The 18,878-nt window shown below is 36.9% G+C and overlaps 1 protein-coding gene across 13 annotated transcripts in view; it reads right to left on the bottom strand.

The window, feature by feature from the left end:
- Window positions 1–217: 217 nt before the first annotated feature.
- Window positions 218–18,878, bottom strand: part of SOX5 (SRY-box transcription factor 5) — a 1,147,842-nt gene continuing 1,129,181 nt past the window's right edge. For all 13 annotated transcript variants that reach the window (XM_042247392.2, XM_042247394.2, XM_042247393.2 and 10 more), the window contains 4 exons: window positions 17,528–17,636; window positions 14,804–14,977; window positions 7,485–7,701; window positions 218–5,227 (listed from right to left, as the gene is read on the bottom strand). In XM_042247392.2, coding sequence (XP_042103326.1) covers window positions 4,924–5,227; window positions 7,485–7,701; window positions 14,804–14,977; window positions 17,528–17,636 — 804 coding nt within the window. In that variant the 3' untranslated portion in view covers window positions 218–4,923. The remainder of the gene's footprint in view (window positions 5,228–7,484; window positions 7,702–14,803; window positions 14,978–17,527; window positions 17,637–18,878) is intronic.

Genomic DNA, 18,878 nt, shown 5'->3' with positions numbered 1-18,878 from the left:
GACATTATAGTGAAGCTCTCTGATGAGAGATACTTATGAAGAGGCTTCCTTGAATGTTCACCTCTAAGATTTAAACCCTTAATTCTCAGTTCAAAGTCAGTTTTGGAAGAGGGGTTATTTATAGTGAAAGCAAAATTATCTGTCATACTTTTGTTTTTTTCATAAGAAAACTAATAATTAAACCACCATAACAAGAATTGTGAAAAGAAACACAGTATAATAGGTAAAGAACACATTTGCTGTTTTTATTGGTGCCTTGCATGGCAGTAATACTGAAAAAAGAGAATGCAAAAACAAAAAATAAAAACAAAAAACAAACCAAAAAAAAAAAAAAAACAGGTTGGTGGCAACCCACATCTTTTTTTTTAAGAGTACATAAACTCCTGTTTTATTTTTATTGTGGCATGAATGATAACATAAAACCAAAAACATGAAAATATACAACTTATATTACACTATGTGTTATGAACAAAATATAAATCTATAACTCTATGTTATATTTACATAATTATTTATTTTATTAAATTTCAAGTGAGATGGTAGGTTGCACATACTTTGTTTTAAGCTCCAGGCATTTGATTGTCTCTTTTCTACTTTTTCCCATTTTTACTCATAAAATCCAAAATGTTAGAAGGACTAAGAGCTTTAGAGCCAGTGGAGCTGTATAAATACTGTTCTAGTGAACCAGTGACAGAAACACTGGGGAGGACAGGAATCAATCAGTAGAAAACCTAACATCTTCAACCTGGGAAACCGATAGTTATAGGAAACATTAAAATTAAATACTGTAAAAGCCTGTCTAAACAAAAACCTATGCCCTATAAGATGAATGAGATCTCTGAACCACTTTAAGTGGGCTTCATATTTTTCCTTGCAGACCCTATAATTTTTATTTTACTATTAACTTGATAGACAAATATTTTATAAACCTGTTTGTAAATATACAGTTGTTTATTACAATTCAAATAATTTACCCATCAGAACAAATGAAAATGTAATGATTTTTGATGTTTTCAATGTGATATAAGACATTTCTTCTGGGAACAATAACATCTTCTGGATTAAGAAAATATCTGAAGTTGGACCATAAAATATTTAAAGATAATTTTCTTTAAATGAATGAAGGTAAAATGCCTATGTCAAAATCAAATCTATGAAATGGTTTCATCAAAGAAATTCTTTTATATTTGTTTCTTATAGAGAGGATTTGGTTGCAATAATGATTACGCTCTTTGGGAGGGATTTTATATGTGGTTAACTCTTAACTGCAGATGCCAAATAAACGTTAAGAATCGACTTAACTAATTTAGGTATAAGTGGACTGAAGAATAGTCTTGTATTTTATTCAATTGTAGTTACTGGCCAAATTCTTAGTATCTTATATATGAATAACTGTAACCTATTTTCTCCAGTGATGCTCTCCTAGATTCATATTAAAATATGAGCATTTTTAGAAAAATTGATTACAACAGCCATAAACAAAAACAAAAACAGAATTCTGGCAAGATTATCCCTCAGTACTGGGGTGAGCATGTGTGTGTGTGTGTGTGTGTGAGAGAGAGAGAGAGAAAGAGAGAGACTGGGGTGGGGGGTGGTATGTGAAAAGTGAACGGGTAGGTAGGGAATGAAAGAGAAGGGAGACTTGATGTTCATCTGAGTTTGCTCTTACTTGAATTCCCTCTCTCTGGTCTTTTTTGGTCATTACGGGGCAGAGAAAAAGAATACAGGTTTTAGGATCTTTTACAAAACTTATAAATCAATCAAATGCCCCAAAGGCAATGTGCTAACCCAATACTTTGCCATTCATAGCACCTTTTATCAAATGACTTCAAAGCATTTTAAACATTAACATGATTTTGTTGTTTTCTTTTGGGGAAAGTTAAGGCAAAACAATTGTGACCCTCAGTGAATTGGACATCAAAACAAGAGAACAGAATGCAAAGCTATGAACTTGCTCTTCGTTTCAACCCATGCACATTTTCATCTCTCTGACATAAACCTAACTATGTAACATTAAAATCAACTCTTGAATTTCAGCTGTTAAAGGTCACCATTAACAATTTCATTTTCCTCTTCAAATAAAACAAGATAAAAAAAAAAAAGACTCAACAAAAGTGTTTTGTCAATTCACTGGTAAGTGTGTTAGAACTGGTGTCTGTCATGAATGCCCTCTGAGGCATCTACCTGGAGTTAAAACAAAGTATTCTTGTAGCCCAAAGTCATGAAATGAAAACAAAGCATCTTTTTAACATGGTGGGAAATAAGTATCCAGCAAAAGTGAGAGGTGAACGCACATGAGTCAGAAAGAATTTGTTAACAAACACAACAAATTTTTAAAAATCTGTTTTCACATTGTACATAGTAACGATATAAAAACAAGTGTCTATTTTTTTTTTTATCCAGAGTGCTTAAAAACAAAACAAAACAAACAAAAACAAAATTGGCTCTAGATGACTGTGGCAATTAAATAAAATGAGTGAAGAGAGCATAAGTTAATTAAGATTGAACACGACCCTCTTAGTAATTCACTTGTATGTATTAAAACACCAGAACTTGACGTTTGTTGGGGCCAAATTTTTAAAAAGGAGAAAACTTATGGAAGGAGAAACGAAACAGTGTGAGTGAATATGTGTGTGTGTGTGTGTGTGTATACATACACACATATACACACATGTGTATGTATATATATATATGCACACACACGTTGGAGATGGAAATTTGTTTTAAATATCTAACAACTTATTGACTGCACTTCCAAATCAGAGGAGAATAAAATAGAAAGGGAGAAATAAATTATACATAACTTACTAATCTGGGAACAGCTGACCATTATTATTATTATTACTATTATTATTATTATTATTTTATCATCATCATCATCATTACAACACTAGCAAAAAGAGGCAGTTCAAATGAAAATACAGTCATCAAAAACAAACAGAAAAACAAACAAAACAAGGTCTCTGACATGCAGGGTATGATTAGCTCCTCCAAGCAAAACCCCAGAGCAAGTCTTTCGAGAGAGAGAAAAATAAAAAGGGATTTTTTTCTTATTTATATGTAAAAATCAAACTTAAGGGTCAGGTTTGGGGAGGGTGGGATAGGAAAATGATGACTGGAGTGAAAACCATAACACATCCAATCTACTGGTTGGAGTATTTACTGTCTAATGCTTCAGCATGAGCAGCGCTGATTCACTTTAGATGATTTCCCATTTATTTGAACAAGCCCTACAACTGCCTTGGCACTTGGCTAGCAAAGTCTAACTAAGCAGTCCTTTCACCATCAGTTGTTGCTCTGTGCACACACTCTGCTGGAATCAGAAACTGGACTTCAGAGGACACATCTTACAGCAAGAGTAGAGCAGTGGCAAGCGTTGCAATGACTTCTGAATAAATCCTGCTTTTTATGGCATGAAATGTACCTGGCCCACAATTCTGAAATGCAAATGGCCTCCATCTCATTTCATGGAGGGATTAAGAATACCTTATGAAATCATCAGTTCCATTTCTTGATCAGGAAAGGATGGAATGTTGAAGAAATAAGCTAATCCTATATTTCTAGAAAATGGGCAAATATATTCAAAGGAAACGACTGTTTTGCTCGAAGTTACCAAAAGGAAAAACAAAACAGAAATCGTTAAGTAGCAAATGTTAGTGGAACATCTGGGAGAATTCGGCTTCCATGTTACACACGCACCCCTCTACTATACAGGGCCACCTGATCCATCCAATAATAATCATATTAGAAATTTAAAAATATAATTTCTGAGCCCTATATTGGTTAAGTTGTCATTTGAAGTGCAAAGTCAAGGTCAAGGATGCTTCCAGACCAGTCATTTAGAAGGATGTGGGATTTCATCCCCAGATGTGGGTTTAACTCACAATGATCCAACATTATTCCTATTAGTACCATAATCACACACATACATACACACAAAAATCCAAGATTAGAAAATATTTTTTTCTCTAAATTTCTTATGTCTCTCTCTCTCTTTTCACCTGAGAACAGCACCTACAGTTTCCATTAAAGAAAAAAAAGTCAAATCTCACCAGCTGCTGGTATTTCAGGTTTTTCAAGGGATTGTCTAAGATATAACACTGTCCTAATTTAAGAAGGAACAGGAAAAAGGAAAGGGAAAAAAATCAACTGGGTTAACACTTCAGTACAAATTTGGCACTTACTCAAAGATGTAGTGTGGTGTGCAACAGATAAGGAAAGTCCTCTAAAGAAAATGATTGCTTATTTTGTGGTGGATACCAAGGAAGTTAAAAACAGGCTCTTTTTCCCTCTTCCCCCGCCCCCCCATGCACAGACTTCCATCTTTAAAGTATAGAGATGGAGAAGGTGGAGAGAATGAAAGAGAAAGTCATCTTTCTTTTTTTTTTCCTGTCAGGTGCATTACCAAAACAAAACAAAAACAAACAAACAAAAAATAAACCAAAGGAAAGAAAAGAAAAGGAAAAAACCCAGAAACCCCGAAAAACAAAACAAAACTTATTTCTTTTAAAAATTGTAGCACAAAACAACAAAACACATTCACAAGCCACTTGTTGGCACTGTGTACCTGAGTGAGAATTTCTAGAACATTGTAGAACAAACAGCCATAAAGTTTATTAAAAAAAAAAGTTGACGGGTAAGACTTCAGTGCTTGGATGTAGCAGCTGAATTACTGGCATTATTTTACCCATAGCTTATTTCAATCTCTTGTTGTTGATATTGTTGTCTGCTTGTTGTATTTTTATTTCCTTTCCAAGCCTTTTGAGGCTGAGGTCTATTAGTCAGCTGATGTCCCAACTAGTTAAGACTAACAGTTAAAGTAACAGTCAGTGTATGAGAAAGTTAATGTGCTTGGCCACTGGTAAGGATGAACCAGCTAGGGCTTCTTTAAGTCCTAAGGTCACAACAATCTTCTGACCCTTATCAGTTGGCTTGTCCGGCAATATGGTTTTCACTGTCACTCCCATAATCTACATCCGGATCATCCTCTTCCTCGTCGTACTCATCATAAATTTCTCCGTTGATGTCCTCAGCCTGGATCTCCTCTTTGATGTGTGGCTCCTCTCCTTTCACACCATACGTGCTCTGGATAACGGGCATGCCGGGCTCCGGGCTGCTGGACACGCTGGAGTGCTCCGAGGGCAGGTGAGGGGAGGGCATCCCAGCCATGGCGATGGCTCCTGGGTACACGACGCCAGCCGTTGCGATGGGGATCTGTGCTTGTTGCCTGTTAGAGAGGAATTCCCAAAAATTCCTGAATAAGTGAGTGGAGGGTTGGATGCAGGCCTTATTCTATAATGAATTTGCTTGGCTTGACCAAGTCGAAGGTCTTGATTTTCACCCTACTGCCTGACGTTTGAAAATGTATCCTACTGTGGTCCAAGCACCTTACTTTAATATAACGCTTTATAGATTACAAGGCACTTTCACGTGTTGCCCATTTGATTCTCAAAATGACTGTTACTTTTTTAATTTCTGAAAAGAAACTGAGGTACAGAAAGATTAATAAACAGAACTCAAGTCCTTGACACAAAGTTAATTTTTCTTTCACTGTAACATGTTGAAACAATTTTAAAAAGATTAAACCTAAAGATAATGCAATTTTAATGGAAAAATCCTGAAGTACTTGAGCTCTCAACATAAAAATTTATTGCCCAGAACCCACTAGAAATGAACACTAGCACATGGTCCACTTCATCCCTGAAATGGTGAGATCATCAGTGGGGGTAGAAGGCTGGGCTGGCCTTGTGGGTGCACCACCTCTGCAGCTGTACAGTATCCGGGGCTTACAAAAATCCCACATTTGGTTTAGAGTTCTGTCGTCACTATCTTGAAATTCCTTAAAAACTTTTTAACAAGGACTTAGGGAACTTCCCTGGTGGCTCAGACAGTAAAGCCTCTGCCTACAGTGTGGGAGACTCAGGTTCAATCCCTGGGTTGGGAAGATCTCCTGGAGAAGGAAATAGTAACCCACTCCAGTATTCTTGCCTGGAAAATCCCATGGACCGAGAAGCCTGATAGGCTATGGGCCACGGGGTCACAAAGAGTCGGACACGACTGAGCAACTTCACTTTCACTTTGCACTTTCATATTACACTGGGATCCACAGATCCTGTAATTGGTCTCAATAAGAAGGATTTAACAGATGATATTCATTTATGTCTTCTTTCATTCATTCATGTTTACTCTTTCCCCAAGGAGGGCTGGGTTTTGAGCTCCACATGAAGAGTCAGGCACTGAGATATAAATCACAGACCATTTGTTCTGATCAAGCAGACAATTCATGGAAATGAAGGGGACAGGAGATATTTGAAAAGCTTTTCTTTCTTTTTTTTTTTTTTTAAGTATCTTCTTGCCATTTTCAGAGCTCACAGGATCTTACTGTTCCAAATATGAAAACTTTATTTCTGTGTTTTTTGAGAAAATTCTGCCAATGCAGTGTGGTTTTTGGCCTTGCCATAGGGAGCAGGGTAAGATATACTGAGTGGGTGCTCAGTTGTGTCCCATTCTTTTGCAACCCCATGGATTGTAGCCCACCAGGCTCTTCTGTCCATGAAAATTTCCAGGCAAGAATACTGGAGTGGGCTGCCACTGCCTACTCCAGGGGATCTTCCCAAACCAGGGATGGAACCTCTATCTCTTGCATTTCCTGCATTGCAGGCAGATTCTTTACCATTGAGCTAGCTGGGAAGCCCCATACTGCGTGAGTGAGTGAAGTCGCTCAGTCGTGTCCAACTCTTTGCAACCCCATGGACTGTAGCCTACCAGGCTCCTCTGTCCATGGGATTTTCCAGGCAATAGTACTGGAGTGGATTGCCATTTCCTTCTCCAGACGATCTTCCTGACCCAGGGATTGAACCTGGGTCTCCTGCATTGTAGACAGACGCTTTACCGTCTGAGCCACCAGGGAAGTCCCCATACTGAGTGAGGCCTCCTTAATTCAGAAGGAAACTTGTCCACTCACAACCTTGTTATGCCCTAAACAGAATACTTACTTTATGTGATCTTTTTTCTAAGGCCAGGTATGTGCCTTGAGAGCCCAGAGACCCCTCTATATTCAGAAACAAGTCTTTCTTTCAATTCATTTTTATATCATATTATCTCAATTAAGTCGTTAGTTGCTAAGGAATCTACACTGTGAGGCCTTGGAAGTAATGAAAAGTAGAAAGAAAAAGAACAGAGAAAACCAGTAAGACTTCTACGTTTTTAATAGGAAGCTTCAAAATGCTTTACTCTCATTTTATTTTCAAACCAGCCTTTAAACAAAGCTCTGGTCAGAGCCATTGTTCTAGGAGCCTGGAGTGAACTCACTTGAAACATTCTTCCTCAATATTATAAGGGGAACAGCTTAGACACACAAAATACACTGTGCCAGGTTCTTTCTCAAAATGCTGCTTTGCAGCTAAACAAATACACTTCCCAACCCATTAAGAGTAACCGGAAGGGTTCCCTATGGGAAAAGAACCGGACCGGAAGCTCCTTACCCAACATTGAAGTACTGCCGCATTTCCTGCCGCCGGTTTCGCATGATTGCCTTGTATTCCCCAATGCGCAGCTTTTTGCCATCCACCAGGCAGGTGCGCTTCGGCCTGGGCTTGTACTTGTAGTCAGGGTACTTCTCCAGGTGCTGCTTGCTGAGACGGGCTTGCTCCTCGTAGTATGGCTGTTTCTCTAGGTTTGTCATAGCTTTCCAGCGAGATCCTATGGGAAAAAAGGTTAAAGTTCCCATTTGCACAGTGGCTGAGGATCCTAACAAAGCATAATTGAGAATATGAAAACCTAAAGTAAAAACGTTGGCCATATCCCAGAAATATATAAAAAGGTTAGGATTAGTGAGCTTTGACTGAGCTGTTGGTGTCTGTGCCAAGAAAACTGTGTACTCAAAGGTACAGACATTAAGCAATATATATATATCTTTTTTGCCTTGAATTAACAACTTAGTCAAACTTGTACCTTATATACTTAAAAGCTCACAGTAGATTTAATGGTAATATCTCTCATTTCTACATTAGACCATGATGTAATTCAACTATGAACTGAAAAGTTAGGCAAAGACTCATTATGTATTTTCAATATGAAGGTAACTGTCTAGCTATTGAATATTTTTATGTGGGAGTTTATTACTTACTACAAAGGTTTCTAACACGTTGTTGTTTAGCTGCAAAGTCCTGTCCGACTCCTTTGTGATCTCATACACTGTAGCCAAGCTACAAAGACCAGGCTCCTCTGTCCATGGGATTTCCTAGGCAAGAAGACTGGAGCGGGCTGCCATTTCCTTCTCCAGGGACTCTTCCTGACCCAGTGATTGAACTGGAGTCTCCTGCATTGGCAGGTGGATTCTTTACCACTAAGCTACCTGGGAAGTCCTTCTAACATATATGACACGTACTGCTTATTCTCCCCCAAATGTTTAAGTATGCTAACTTGATTACAGTTAAAAAATTCATTTTATTAAAATTTTAATTATAGAAAATAATTAGTGAACATGCCATGGGTTAACAACTGTGCATTATATACCTTGCTAAAAACTTTACAGAAGTTTTTTCATTTTTACCTTTTACCACAATCTCACTAGCAGACAGCCTTTATACCCATTTCCAAAGATGAAAAAGTTGAAGTTCAAATGGATGAAGTAACTTACCAAAGCTCACACAACTATTAAATTGAAGATTACTGATTCAGGTTTGACAGAAATCAAAAGTATGGTACCACATGTGTCTTTACATACTTATATCTACCTACTACATAGGATCTATCAAATATTTTTAAGCCAGAGAGCAAAACTTACAGTAATATTTTTCTCTTAAAATATTTTCAAGAATATATAAAACTGTCACTTCCTGTGATAAAGTATGTATTAGTAATGTTAGTCCAAATTGGTTTTCCCTTTCACTTTTAATTTTGGTTTGGATTCAATGAGGATTGCGAAAAACAACTTATTTTTGAAGTCTGAAGCTTAATTAAAAATGGTTTATGCTTATTCACAATACAGATGTGATTTAAAGTTCTGCTTCTATCAGTATGGCTATGTGTAGTAGTAACAGAAACAGCAGTAGTAATGTTTATTTGTGGATGTTTATCTGCAGGTAATCAGTTTGTGCGTGTGTGCTAAGTCCCTTCAGTTGTGTACAACTGTTTGTGACTCTATGAACTGTGGTCTGCCAGGCTTCTCTGTCCATGGGATTCTCCAGACAAGAATACCTGGGGCTGCCATGCCCACCTTCAGGGGATCTTCCTGATCTGGGATTTAACCCGTGTCTCTTGTGTCTCCTACATGGTAGGCAGATTCTTTACCACTATCGCCACCAGGGAAGCCCAAAACTCTACCCAAATGCACAAAGAAAAAAAATAACAGGAATTAGCCTAATATGTACTGGTACTGCTGCCTTTACCTGCCTTACAAAGTTCTAAAATCTAAGCAAGTTCTTAAATCTTTTGAATGAATTCATCATTCAACCATAACACATCTGAAATACAAATAGCTCACTAATGAACTGTTCTTTCCTACAAATGTTGAGAATTCCTCAATATGGGTTGTTCAATTCAGTTCAGTCTCTCAGTCGTGTCCGACTCTTTGTGACCCCATGAATCGCAGCATGCCAGGCCTCCCTGTCCATCACCAACTCCCGGAGTTCACTCAAACGCATGTCCATCTAGTCGGTGATGCCTTCCAGCCATCTCATCCTCTGTCGTCCCCTTCTTCTCCTGCCCCCAATCCCTCCCAGCATCAGAGTTTTTCCAATGAGTCAACTCTTCGCATGAGGTGGCCAAAGTACTGGAGTTTCAGCGTTAGCATCAGTCTTTCCAATGAACACCCAGGACTGATCTCCTTTAGAATGGACTGGTTGGATCTCCTTGCAGTCCAAGGGACTCTCAAGAGTCTTCTCCAACACCACAGTTCAAAGCATCAGTTCTTTGGAGCTCAGCTCTCTTCACAGTACAACGCTCACATCCATACATGACTACTGGAAAAACCACAGCCTTGACTAGATGGAATTTTATTGGCAAAATAATGTCTCTGCTTTTGACTATGCTGTCTAGATTGGTCATAACTTTCCTTCCAAGGAGTAAGTGTCTTTTAATATCATGGCTGCAATCACCATCTGCAGTGATTTTGGAGCCCTGAAAAATAAAGTCTGACACTGTTTCTACTGTTTCCCCATCTATTTCCCATGAAGTCATGGGACCAGATGCCATGATCTTCGTTTTCTGAATGTTGAGCTTTAAGCCAACTTTTTCACTCTCCTCTTTCACTTTCATCAAAAGGCTCTTTAGTTCCTCTTCATTTTCTGCCATAAGGGTGGTGTCATCTGCATATCTGAGGTGATTGATATTTCTCCCGGCAATCTTGATTCCAGCTTGTGTTTCTTCCAGCCCAGTGTTTCTCATGATGTACTCTGCATATAACTTAAATAGGCAGGGTGACAATATACAGCCTTGATGTACTCCTTTTCCTATCTGGATCTAGTCTGTTTTTCCATGTCCAGTTCTAACTGTTGGGCTGTTACGTTTATTAAAGAAATGAAGAGAAAGGGCCTTCTCTTCCCTTGGAATTGTTTCCTGTTGGAACAGATGTTGCCTGGGTGGGTATATCCATGTAAATATTACAAAGATTTATAAACAAATTTTTTCCAACCTAGAGAGCCAATATGATTTCATTGTATTTATAACAGGAATTCAGGTTACAGTTCAAATACCAGAGTTTATTTTTCGATTCCTTTCTCAAGTTTGTGTTTAAATGCAGTGTCCAACATTTAGTCAGCTGCTCAGGTCATATCATTTGTAGGTACATGCTCACACTCTTTATTATCTAACATTATTTCCTAAAGGCGCTTGGAAATCATGCTGCTCTTAGGGCAAATATAAACACAAATAAAGCTATAATACTATTGAACTGGATCAATTCTTCTTTTGGATTGTCTTGTAAGTATGTATACCAGAATTTTGAACCTCAGAACAGGGTGTGGAAAAGTGAACTTACCAGAATAACTTACTGAATAACAAGATAAATCGAACAGTGGCTCAAGGAATAGTTGACTTAAAATATCACCAGTAGAACAAAAGAACTAGCATTCTCAGTTAGGATAGGAATTGCCAAAGATTCTTCCCTAAGTTTAAATGTTCTGTTAGATCAAAAAAGAAATTTTCTCTAAGGAAAGGGAATGTTTATGCCTCATAGTAATATGCCTTGGAAGGTAAGAGCTATTTTAAGATTTCCTACTATATGCATGATGCTATATTAACTATATGCTGTGATGAGTCATTATGATACCTATTTTCTTCGAGCTTATATTCCAGCTAAGGAGAAACAGATTAAATATGTCATTGCCAAATGTATAATTTCAGTTACAATTGTGGAAAGTACAGGAAGCTATGAGAACATATCATAAGGAGATGGGATCAGGATTCTATAGGTCAGGAAGGCACTGCTGCAAAAATGACTCCTATAGGGATAGAAAGAGAAGAATAGCCTAGGGAGGAAGAATGAAATGGTCAAGATTTTGCAGTGGGAATAAGGAGTAGAGGAACTTAACATTGTTCTGGCTAACATGCCCAGGAAAAAGTAAAAGATGCATAAATTCTCAAGTAAGTTGGTTTCTAACTCTGTATGAACTGGAATCAAAATATTTGACATTAGATAATATAAATTCTCTGGAAGTGTCATTGAATTCTAAACTATGTTTAAAAAAATAGGGCCATCTCACTATTACATGTCTTTTCAAAATTAAGAATTAAAGGACCATTTTGACCCAGTTAATGCTTAAGCTAACTACTCTATTTTATGATTCATCAGTACAGTGGTTCAGTTTGGTGGCAAATGCAGTTTCCATTTTTTAAGAATAGCTTCTGAATGAAGTTAATCAAATGACAAGTTTGGTTTTGGTTTCAGTGGCTTTGCAGGTACAACCACCATTGTTTGTAACAGTAATGCAACCCCCTAAACACAGCAGATGAAAATGGGAGGATAGCGTTTTGGATACCTTCCAAAGATGAAAACATCTCCTTGATTTGGGTGTGGCTGGTTCCTCACTCTGACCATGTACAAGAAGTAAGTCACCTGTTGTTTTCAAAAGACTAGCGTTTGACAATGAAAAAAGAATCAAGTACATTTAGGTATTCCTCCTGATGACATATAGGAAGATTCAATCAAAAATTTCTGACGTTCAAAATGAAAAAAAAAAAACCAATCTTAAAAGTGCTCTTTCCCTTTCTAAACCCGGCAATACAATAAAAATGAAGGGTTTGGGCTGAGCAACAGTGTCATCTCCACGGGGTCTGTAATGAATTTGCACATTTTCCTCCACTACTGTATATCTAATCAGAAAAAGATGTCCCCCATTCCTGATCTAGTGCCAAACAGTAAAAGGTGATTCCTTATGTTAACAATTTCAGCAGAATGGCTTATTAAAACCAGATTTTAGGGTATTATAAAATGCTTAGAAGCCCTTTAAAATGTCAACTAGGATCCCCAGAGACTACGTAAAATGTCAACCCAGCTCAAGCGCCTGTTTTAAGCAGAATGAATTAGCGGCATGCTGTCGGAGGCTGTTATCCAAAACAATCAGTAAAAAGGAAAACATCAAGCTTTCTTTGTACTTTTATATGAAATGAGCCATTCAGAATGATCTTGTGGGTATTTGAAGATCATTTATTTGTTTGAAGCTATGACTAAATATTGAAGCCCAAGACCTTAGTGGATTTTTTTCTGCTATATATTTAATTAGCACGATTTCACTGAAAAATCTTAATTAAATTAGGCAGCATTCTCTTTCATGCAGCCATATAGTCATATCATATAGTCACTATCATATAGTCATATGATCATATAGTCATTCTAGTATTTTCTCCTTCAAATCAGAAAGGAATTCTTTTAGCCAGACATCTCTTTCCCATGAAGGCTTTTGCTCTATTTCCTAAATTATTTTATGTCATCCAGAATGACATTCCTGTTATATCTGCAGTAAGGTTTTAATCAGTCATTATTATTTTTTTAGTATTCAGGCACATAAATTGAATGATATACACACAGGTTAAATAGTCTTAGTTTTTAGGTTTTTTTTTTTTTTGAAATTTGGGAATTTCTAATGTGATTATAACTGATGTATTAAAATATGAGCTTACATAAAATATAAGCTTACATTAAAATATAAGCTTACATAAAGTACTTTATTGTTTTATAGAGTTTTTCCAAATGAAACAGATATGGTATTTTTTTAATGAAAAAATTCATATGGAAGGTAGAATATATAGTCATAAAAAGAAAAATAGATGAGAGATAGAGGTGCAGAAACATGTCCATTTCCTTTTGTTCAGTTCCAGTTTTTTTATTATAGATTGATACATATTTATGCATAAATATATTCATGTTTATGTACACAAAAAGCTTCACATGTTCATATATTTTGAGATAAGCTTCATCTAAAGATCTCAAAATCATTTTGATAAAAACTGAGTCACAGGTTTAAGCAGTAAATGATTTTTGTTTCTTTTTGCTTCATTACAAATGTACACTGTGGACTGGGAAGCATCTATTACCATTGTTGGAAAATATGGGATCATAAAAACACATCACATGTTTAGTAACTACTTTCAGATGATCGATTCCTAAATGTAAAGAATCAAAAGGCACACTGCATGAGCTGCATGTAATTCCAAGTGCATATGGATTTTAACAATGCTTTAATAACTTTGACAAATTTTGCTACTTATTTGTCAAAGACAAAATGTGCTGATACAGTGTTCCTCTTCTAGTTTTTATTATTTAGCTCTTAGAATTCAAAGAATAATAAAAATTTGCTTAGCTTGTCCAGAACCTACACACTATGCTCTTGAAGATAAAGGTGGTGAAGATGATGATGATGATGTCAAGAGAACTACACCAAAGAAATGGAATCTTCCCATCCTTCTTTCTGAGACTTAAACTGGTATCTAATAGGCACTCTTTCCTCTCACCCAGTTTTGTTGTGTGCTTCAGTGTCTATGTATGTATTTTGTCATCTGTTAAGGTAAAAGTTGCAATAGCAGGAAAAGTCCCTTTTTAAATGATACTGAAAATACATGTAAGGTTACCAAAAGTAAAAACTAAATAATGCACACCCAACAAATTGTGTGCTGACAGCCTAAACTGATTCTCAATTATAGTATTAGAGCAGATATCATTTCCTTCTTCACTCCTGCCCCAGTGACATGATGAATTCTATGGTGTTTACAAAGCAAAATAATACCAATACCAATACTGAGAGTCTTGTATGAAAAGAACCCTTTCCCTTAGTCTTAGTACAAATATTTTTTAGATTTTTAGAGAAGAGAAAATATTGCAACAACTAGTATAGAAGGCGATGGCACCCCACTCCAGTACTCTTGCCTGGAAAATCCCATGGATGGAGGAGCCTGGTGGGCTGCAGTCCACGGGCTTGCGAAGAGTCGGACACCACTGAGTGACTTCACTTTCACTTTTCACTTTCATGCATTGGAGAAGGCAATGGCAACCCACTCCAGTGTTCTTGCCTGGAGAATCCCAGGGACGGAGGAGCCTGGTAGGCTGCCATCTATGGGGTCTCACAGAGTTGAACATGACTGAAGCGACTTAACAGTATAGAAACACACAGAATTGGGGCATTATTTCTTGATGAATGTGGAATGCTTCATAGTCAGAAGAAAAGGCTCAATAAGGGTACTTCTTTTTTAGATATGTAGAAAACATGAGCTGTTTAGCTTCCAAACCCAATCTCTTTCAGCAAATGCTGAGAACAAAATTGTACCTGTATTTCACACATCACTGAACCCTTAATACTCTTCTTACCCAGTATCTTGCTGATGTTGGAGTTGTGCATGTCAGGAAAGGCTTGAAGGATTTTCCTTCGTTCATCTTTAGCCCACACCATGAAGGCATTCATTGGACGTTTTATGTGGGGTTCATTGCTACCACGCCCCCTGGATTCTCTATAAATTCTTGATTCTGAGACTCCAGCACTTCCTAAAAACAGGGAACATTGCTTCACATTAGTGTTAAAACTTTTGGCAATCCCTTCCTTGCATTATTGTTTTACAGTCTATTAAAATGTCTGAAAATTAAAAGCATATCTGATAACGGTACTTCCAGTTCTTGAGTCAGATGCTTGTTTATGAAGTTTTTTTGTGATAAGCCTTGTGGTACCAAATATATTTGTATTTTTAAATTCATTTCTAATATATTTTTCCTTTCTTTCAAAGGACTGTACACTGTTCACTTTCAAGACCACACAAGAAACCATCACAAGAAAAATATTCGATGCAAACTGCAAAGAAGATAGTTGGGTTAGGTCAACAGGCATGCTGGTAGTGTAGAAATATTACGTCAAAAAGCTCACAAAATTGTGAGACACCAATCTATTCAGCGGAATGGGTGACTATGGGTAAAGAAGTATCTCTGTTACCTGGAGACTGTCAGAACATAGCCTACTCATGTCCTTTTACTCCCTCTGAGGCTATATAAATAAAAACACTACTAAATAGATATTTGAGGTTAAAATACAATACAGATATCTCCTGTATTGTGTTTGGCTTTTCTTTGAAATTATGTGCTAATAAATGCATGAAATGTGCTAATGCAGCAATGTTAGTCTGCTTCTCAAAAGATGTACAAAAATGGTGGGAAAAGAACAAATGAATAGTTACATTACAATGGTTTCTTAGGAAGTCTACAGTTACATATATAAGGTGAAAAAGATAATATGTTCATTTTCCTGAATTTTCTCCCAACATCTAATTTATCCAAAGAGATCCATTGATAAGTACATTTCAATCAGGGAGACTCGGGATGAAACACAACCAGGAGTGACACTGGAACCTTTAGGAGCTTCAATCAGTCCTCTACGCTTTATCCAGTTTTGCAGAATGGCTTCAGCAGATTAAACTGCTTCCTGAGATACTTGAATTTAGGCAAAGAAAATAAGAAGAAGCAAAATGTAGATCTCTGGCACTAAGTTTTCCAGGGTTATCATTATAAAATATGAAAGAGATATATTCCGGTAATGGGTAAAAATTTCAATATTTTGGGGTTTTTGAGAATTTGTATAATCAACAAAAGCACTGATTCTGCTTTTTTTCTTCCTTCATACTCCTTTTCCTGTCTTAATCTAAAGGAATAGGAATTAACCAAAATGACCCAGACTTGATGACCTCGACAGCAGCAAACAGAAAACACAGCATATTTGGAATTTCTCATTTCTCTTTCGTAATATACTCTTTGGTCTGATGAAGATTGGAAAATATTTTGCATACAAGCATGACTGAGTTTAACATGTAACAGCAACAAACATTTTGATGTTTTAATGCTGAGTACCATGGGTATATTTTATCATGCTAATACAACTTAAAATTTATGAAATGTGTTATTACCAGTAAGTGTTGTTTTACTGACAAAAATGAGTGCCAATATATGGTGGCATCTCTCTAAAATGGGTTTGTAGCTAGCAAATGGTCATCTGCACATCTGCCTTTTCCTGTTCTTACACCTTACAGCAACATAAGCCTTAAAATGAACATTATGTGACTTCATCAGAGCTAAACAAGTTCTTTGCAAGTACTTAGATCAGGTTTATCTTAGCTAAGCAGACTAGAAGATGGAAGGAAATGTTTGGATCCAACAGGCTAGAAAAACAGACTTTTTTTAGATATCCAATTCATTCAAATTTGGCCTCAACAGAATTATTGGTCAAATGCTCAAGCTTGGCTAGTCCCTTACCTTCTCACTGGTTGGAACTGGGGCAGTCTTTTCTATATATAGGGATCTTCTGCTGTAGTAAAATTGAGGAACATGCTCTTAAAATGCGTGTATGCCACCTAATCTGGGAGAGGGGTTCCCAGTCGGCGCTAAGTGTAAGAGGGAAAGCACTCTTTCCCCTCTTTGCTGTGCTATTAGAATTAGAGCATCAATTTATTTAGTTGTCCCTGTGGATGTTTAGAACATTCAGAGATGATATAGACAACAGAAGGCTTGAGTTACATGTGGGAAGCGTGAGGCTGCACAGTTTGAATTCTAGATGTGTTACAGAGTGTAGGCAGGACATTTGACTGTATGGTAGATAGCATTAAGAGGGAAAGGATCCCAAATGCAAGAAACTATCCTGAAAAGGTCTTCTGAGCTCTGTATTCTGGTCAGGGTTTGACAAATGAAACCTTTAAAATGAGCTTAGGGATAACAGATTTCTGAAAAGTTTGTTTCAGGTGTAGGAAATATGGAATTGAGAGGGGAAATGATGATTGACAGCATGCACTTTATAATCACACCATCTTGAATCTCAGACCTGCCCTTTGGCACTTACAGCTCTGTGGTCTTGGAAAAAATGACTACAGATTCCTAAGGGCCAATCTCTTTTATCTGTAATAGATGTTATCTCACAGAGTGTGCTGGGGAGAACATGTGAACTCTTACTGTAATGATCAGGTATGAGGTGGCTGTCTGGTATAATTTTTAGTAGTTTTAATTGGCATTAAACAGATACTTGTGCACAATACTGGAATAGATATGAAAACTTTCACAAACCATCGGAATCTCCACTCATATTGAAATCCATCATGGCATGGCTAAATTTTCCTTCTTCATTCTGTTTGACCGCCAGTTGCTGAGTCAGACTCTCCAGTGTTGTTTTTTCCTTAAAAAAAATTTTATAATGAGATCTCAGTCTGGAAATTATAATTATTCAAAGACTTTTTTCCCCCCTTTGGGCCATATATGGGCCATGTTTGTAACAACACTAAAACTTATTTTTTTCCCCCCTTTGAGTACATTTGCTTCAGGAAGTGATGAGATGTTGATTTATTCACCTCTGCACATTCAGCACGTTATACTGAGGTAACTGAAGTCAACAATCAGTAGGAATTTTGAAGGAACTCTGATTCACAGAATCCCCTTATACAGTCTTGGCATTTGGGTTTGCTAAGCCGCAAGGATGTTTGCTGGGATCCTTGGAGACAACCTTCCAAAATCACAAAATGTGCATAGAAATTTCATGGAAGCAACCTGTTTTTACAGCATTTGGAATGCCTACTTTATTTTTAGCCAGACAGTAGAAGTATAGAAGTGGCATGGGGCCCAGAGAAAGTCTTCCAATAGTCAGGTGACCAAATGATAGAAACGTAATTCACAGTAGTGTCCTCTGGTTGCCATCTCCCTAAATGCCATCTGCATCTCTCATGTAAGGGTAATGAAGACGTTTAAATATTCATTGCTAATTGCTTGTCAAGTCTCTGTACATTTGATGTGAGTGCCTGCTACTTGGACCACAATTTGATTTGGATTGCTAAGCCAAAATATTGAATTGGCGAATTATTTGAGATAACAAATATACCAAAATTAGCTCTGCAAAGACATCAAGTCATTTGAAAGCATGCAGTGCTTGATTTGAATTCACGAGAACATGGCATCACAAAGTAAATTATTTTCAAGAAAAATATAATGCTTAATCTAAACCACATGAGATTTTTAAACTATTTCCAAGTTAAGTAATTGGGTGATTTTTAAGCACAGAAAAGCATACAATAAAAGGTTTACAACTTTCTCTAGCACTCTCCATCATTGATCTGAGGGTGATATGGTTCCAGAACAGCTTTCAGAAAAGCACCTATTGGATTTCATAAAACTTGCCCAGGTTTCTTTTTAATTATGCACTTCATTTTCTCAGGAACACAGTCATGAATTACACAAATGAATCACATTTACTGCAGAACAGCTATAAAATGACACAATAAAATGTTCACAGAAAATAATCAACTATTTAAGATAATTATTATAGGGAAGGGACTCAACGAATGTTTCTATCAAGAACCAATAGGATATTGAAATTCTTCACACAGTACGTACTTTATATCTACAAAATCTCTGACAGTAGTACAAC

Source organism: Ovis aries, chromosome 3 (assembly GCF_016772045.2).
Source record: "Ovis aries strain OAR_USU_Benz2616 breed Rambouillet chromosome 3, ARS-UI_Ramb_v3.0, whole genome shotgun sequence".
In the NCBI taxonomy this organism is placed as follows: Eukaryota; Metazoa; Chordata; class Mammalia; order Artiodactyla; family Bovidae; genus Ovis; species Ovis aries.
The sequence above is the reverse complement of the archived record's forward strand: the minus strand, read 5'-3'. Positions and strand labels throughout refer to the sequence as shown.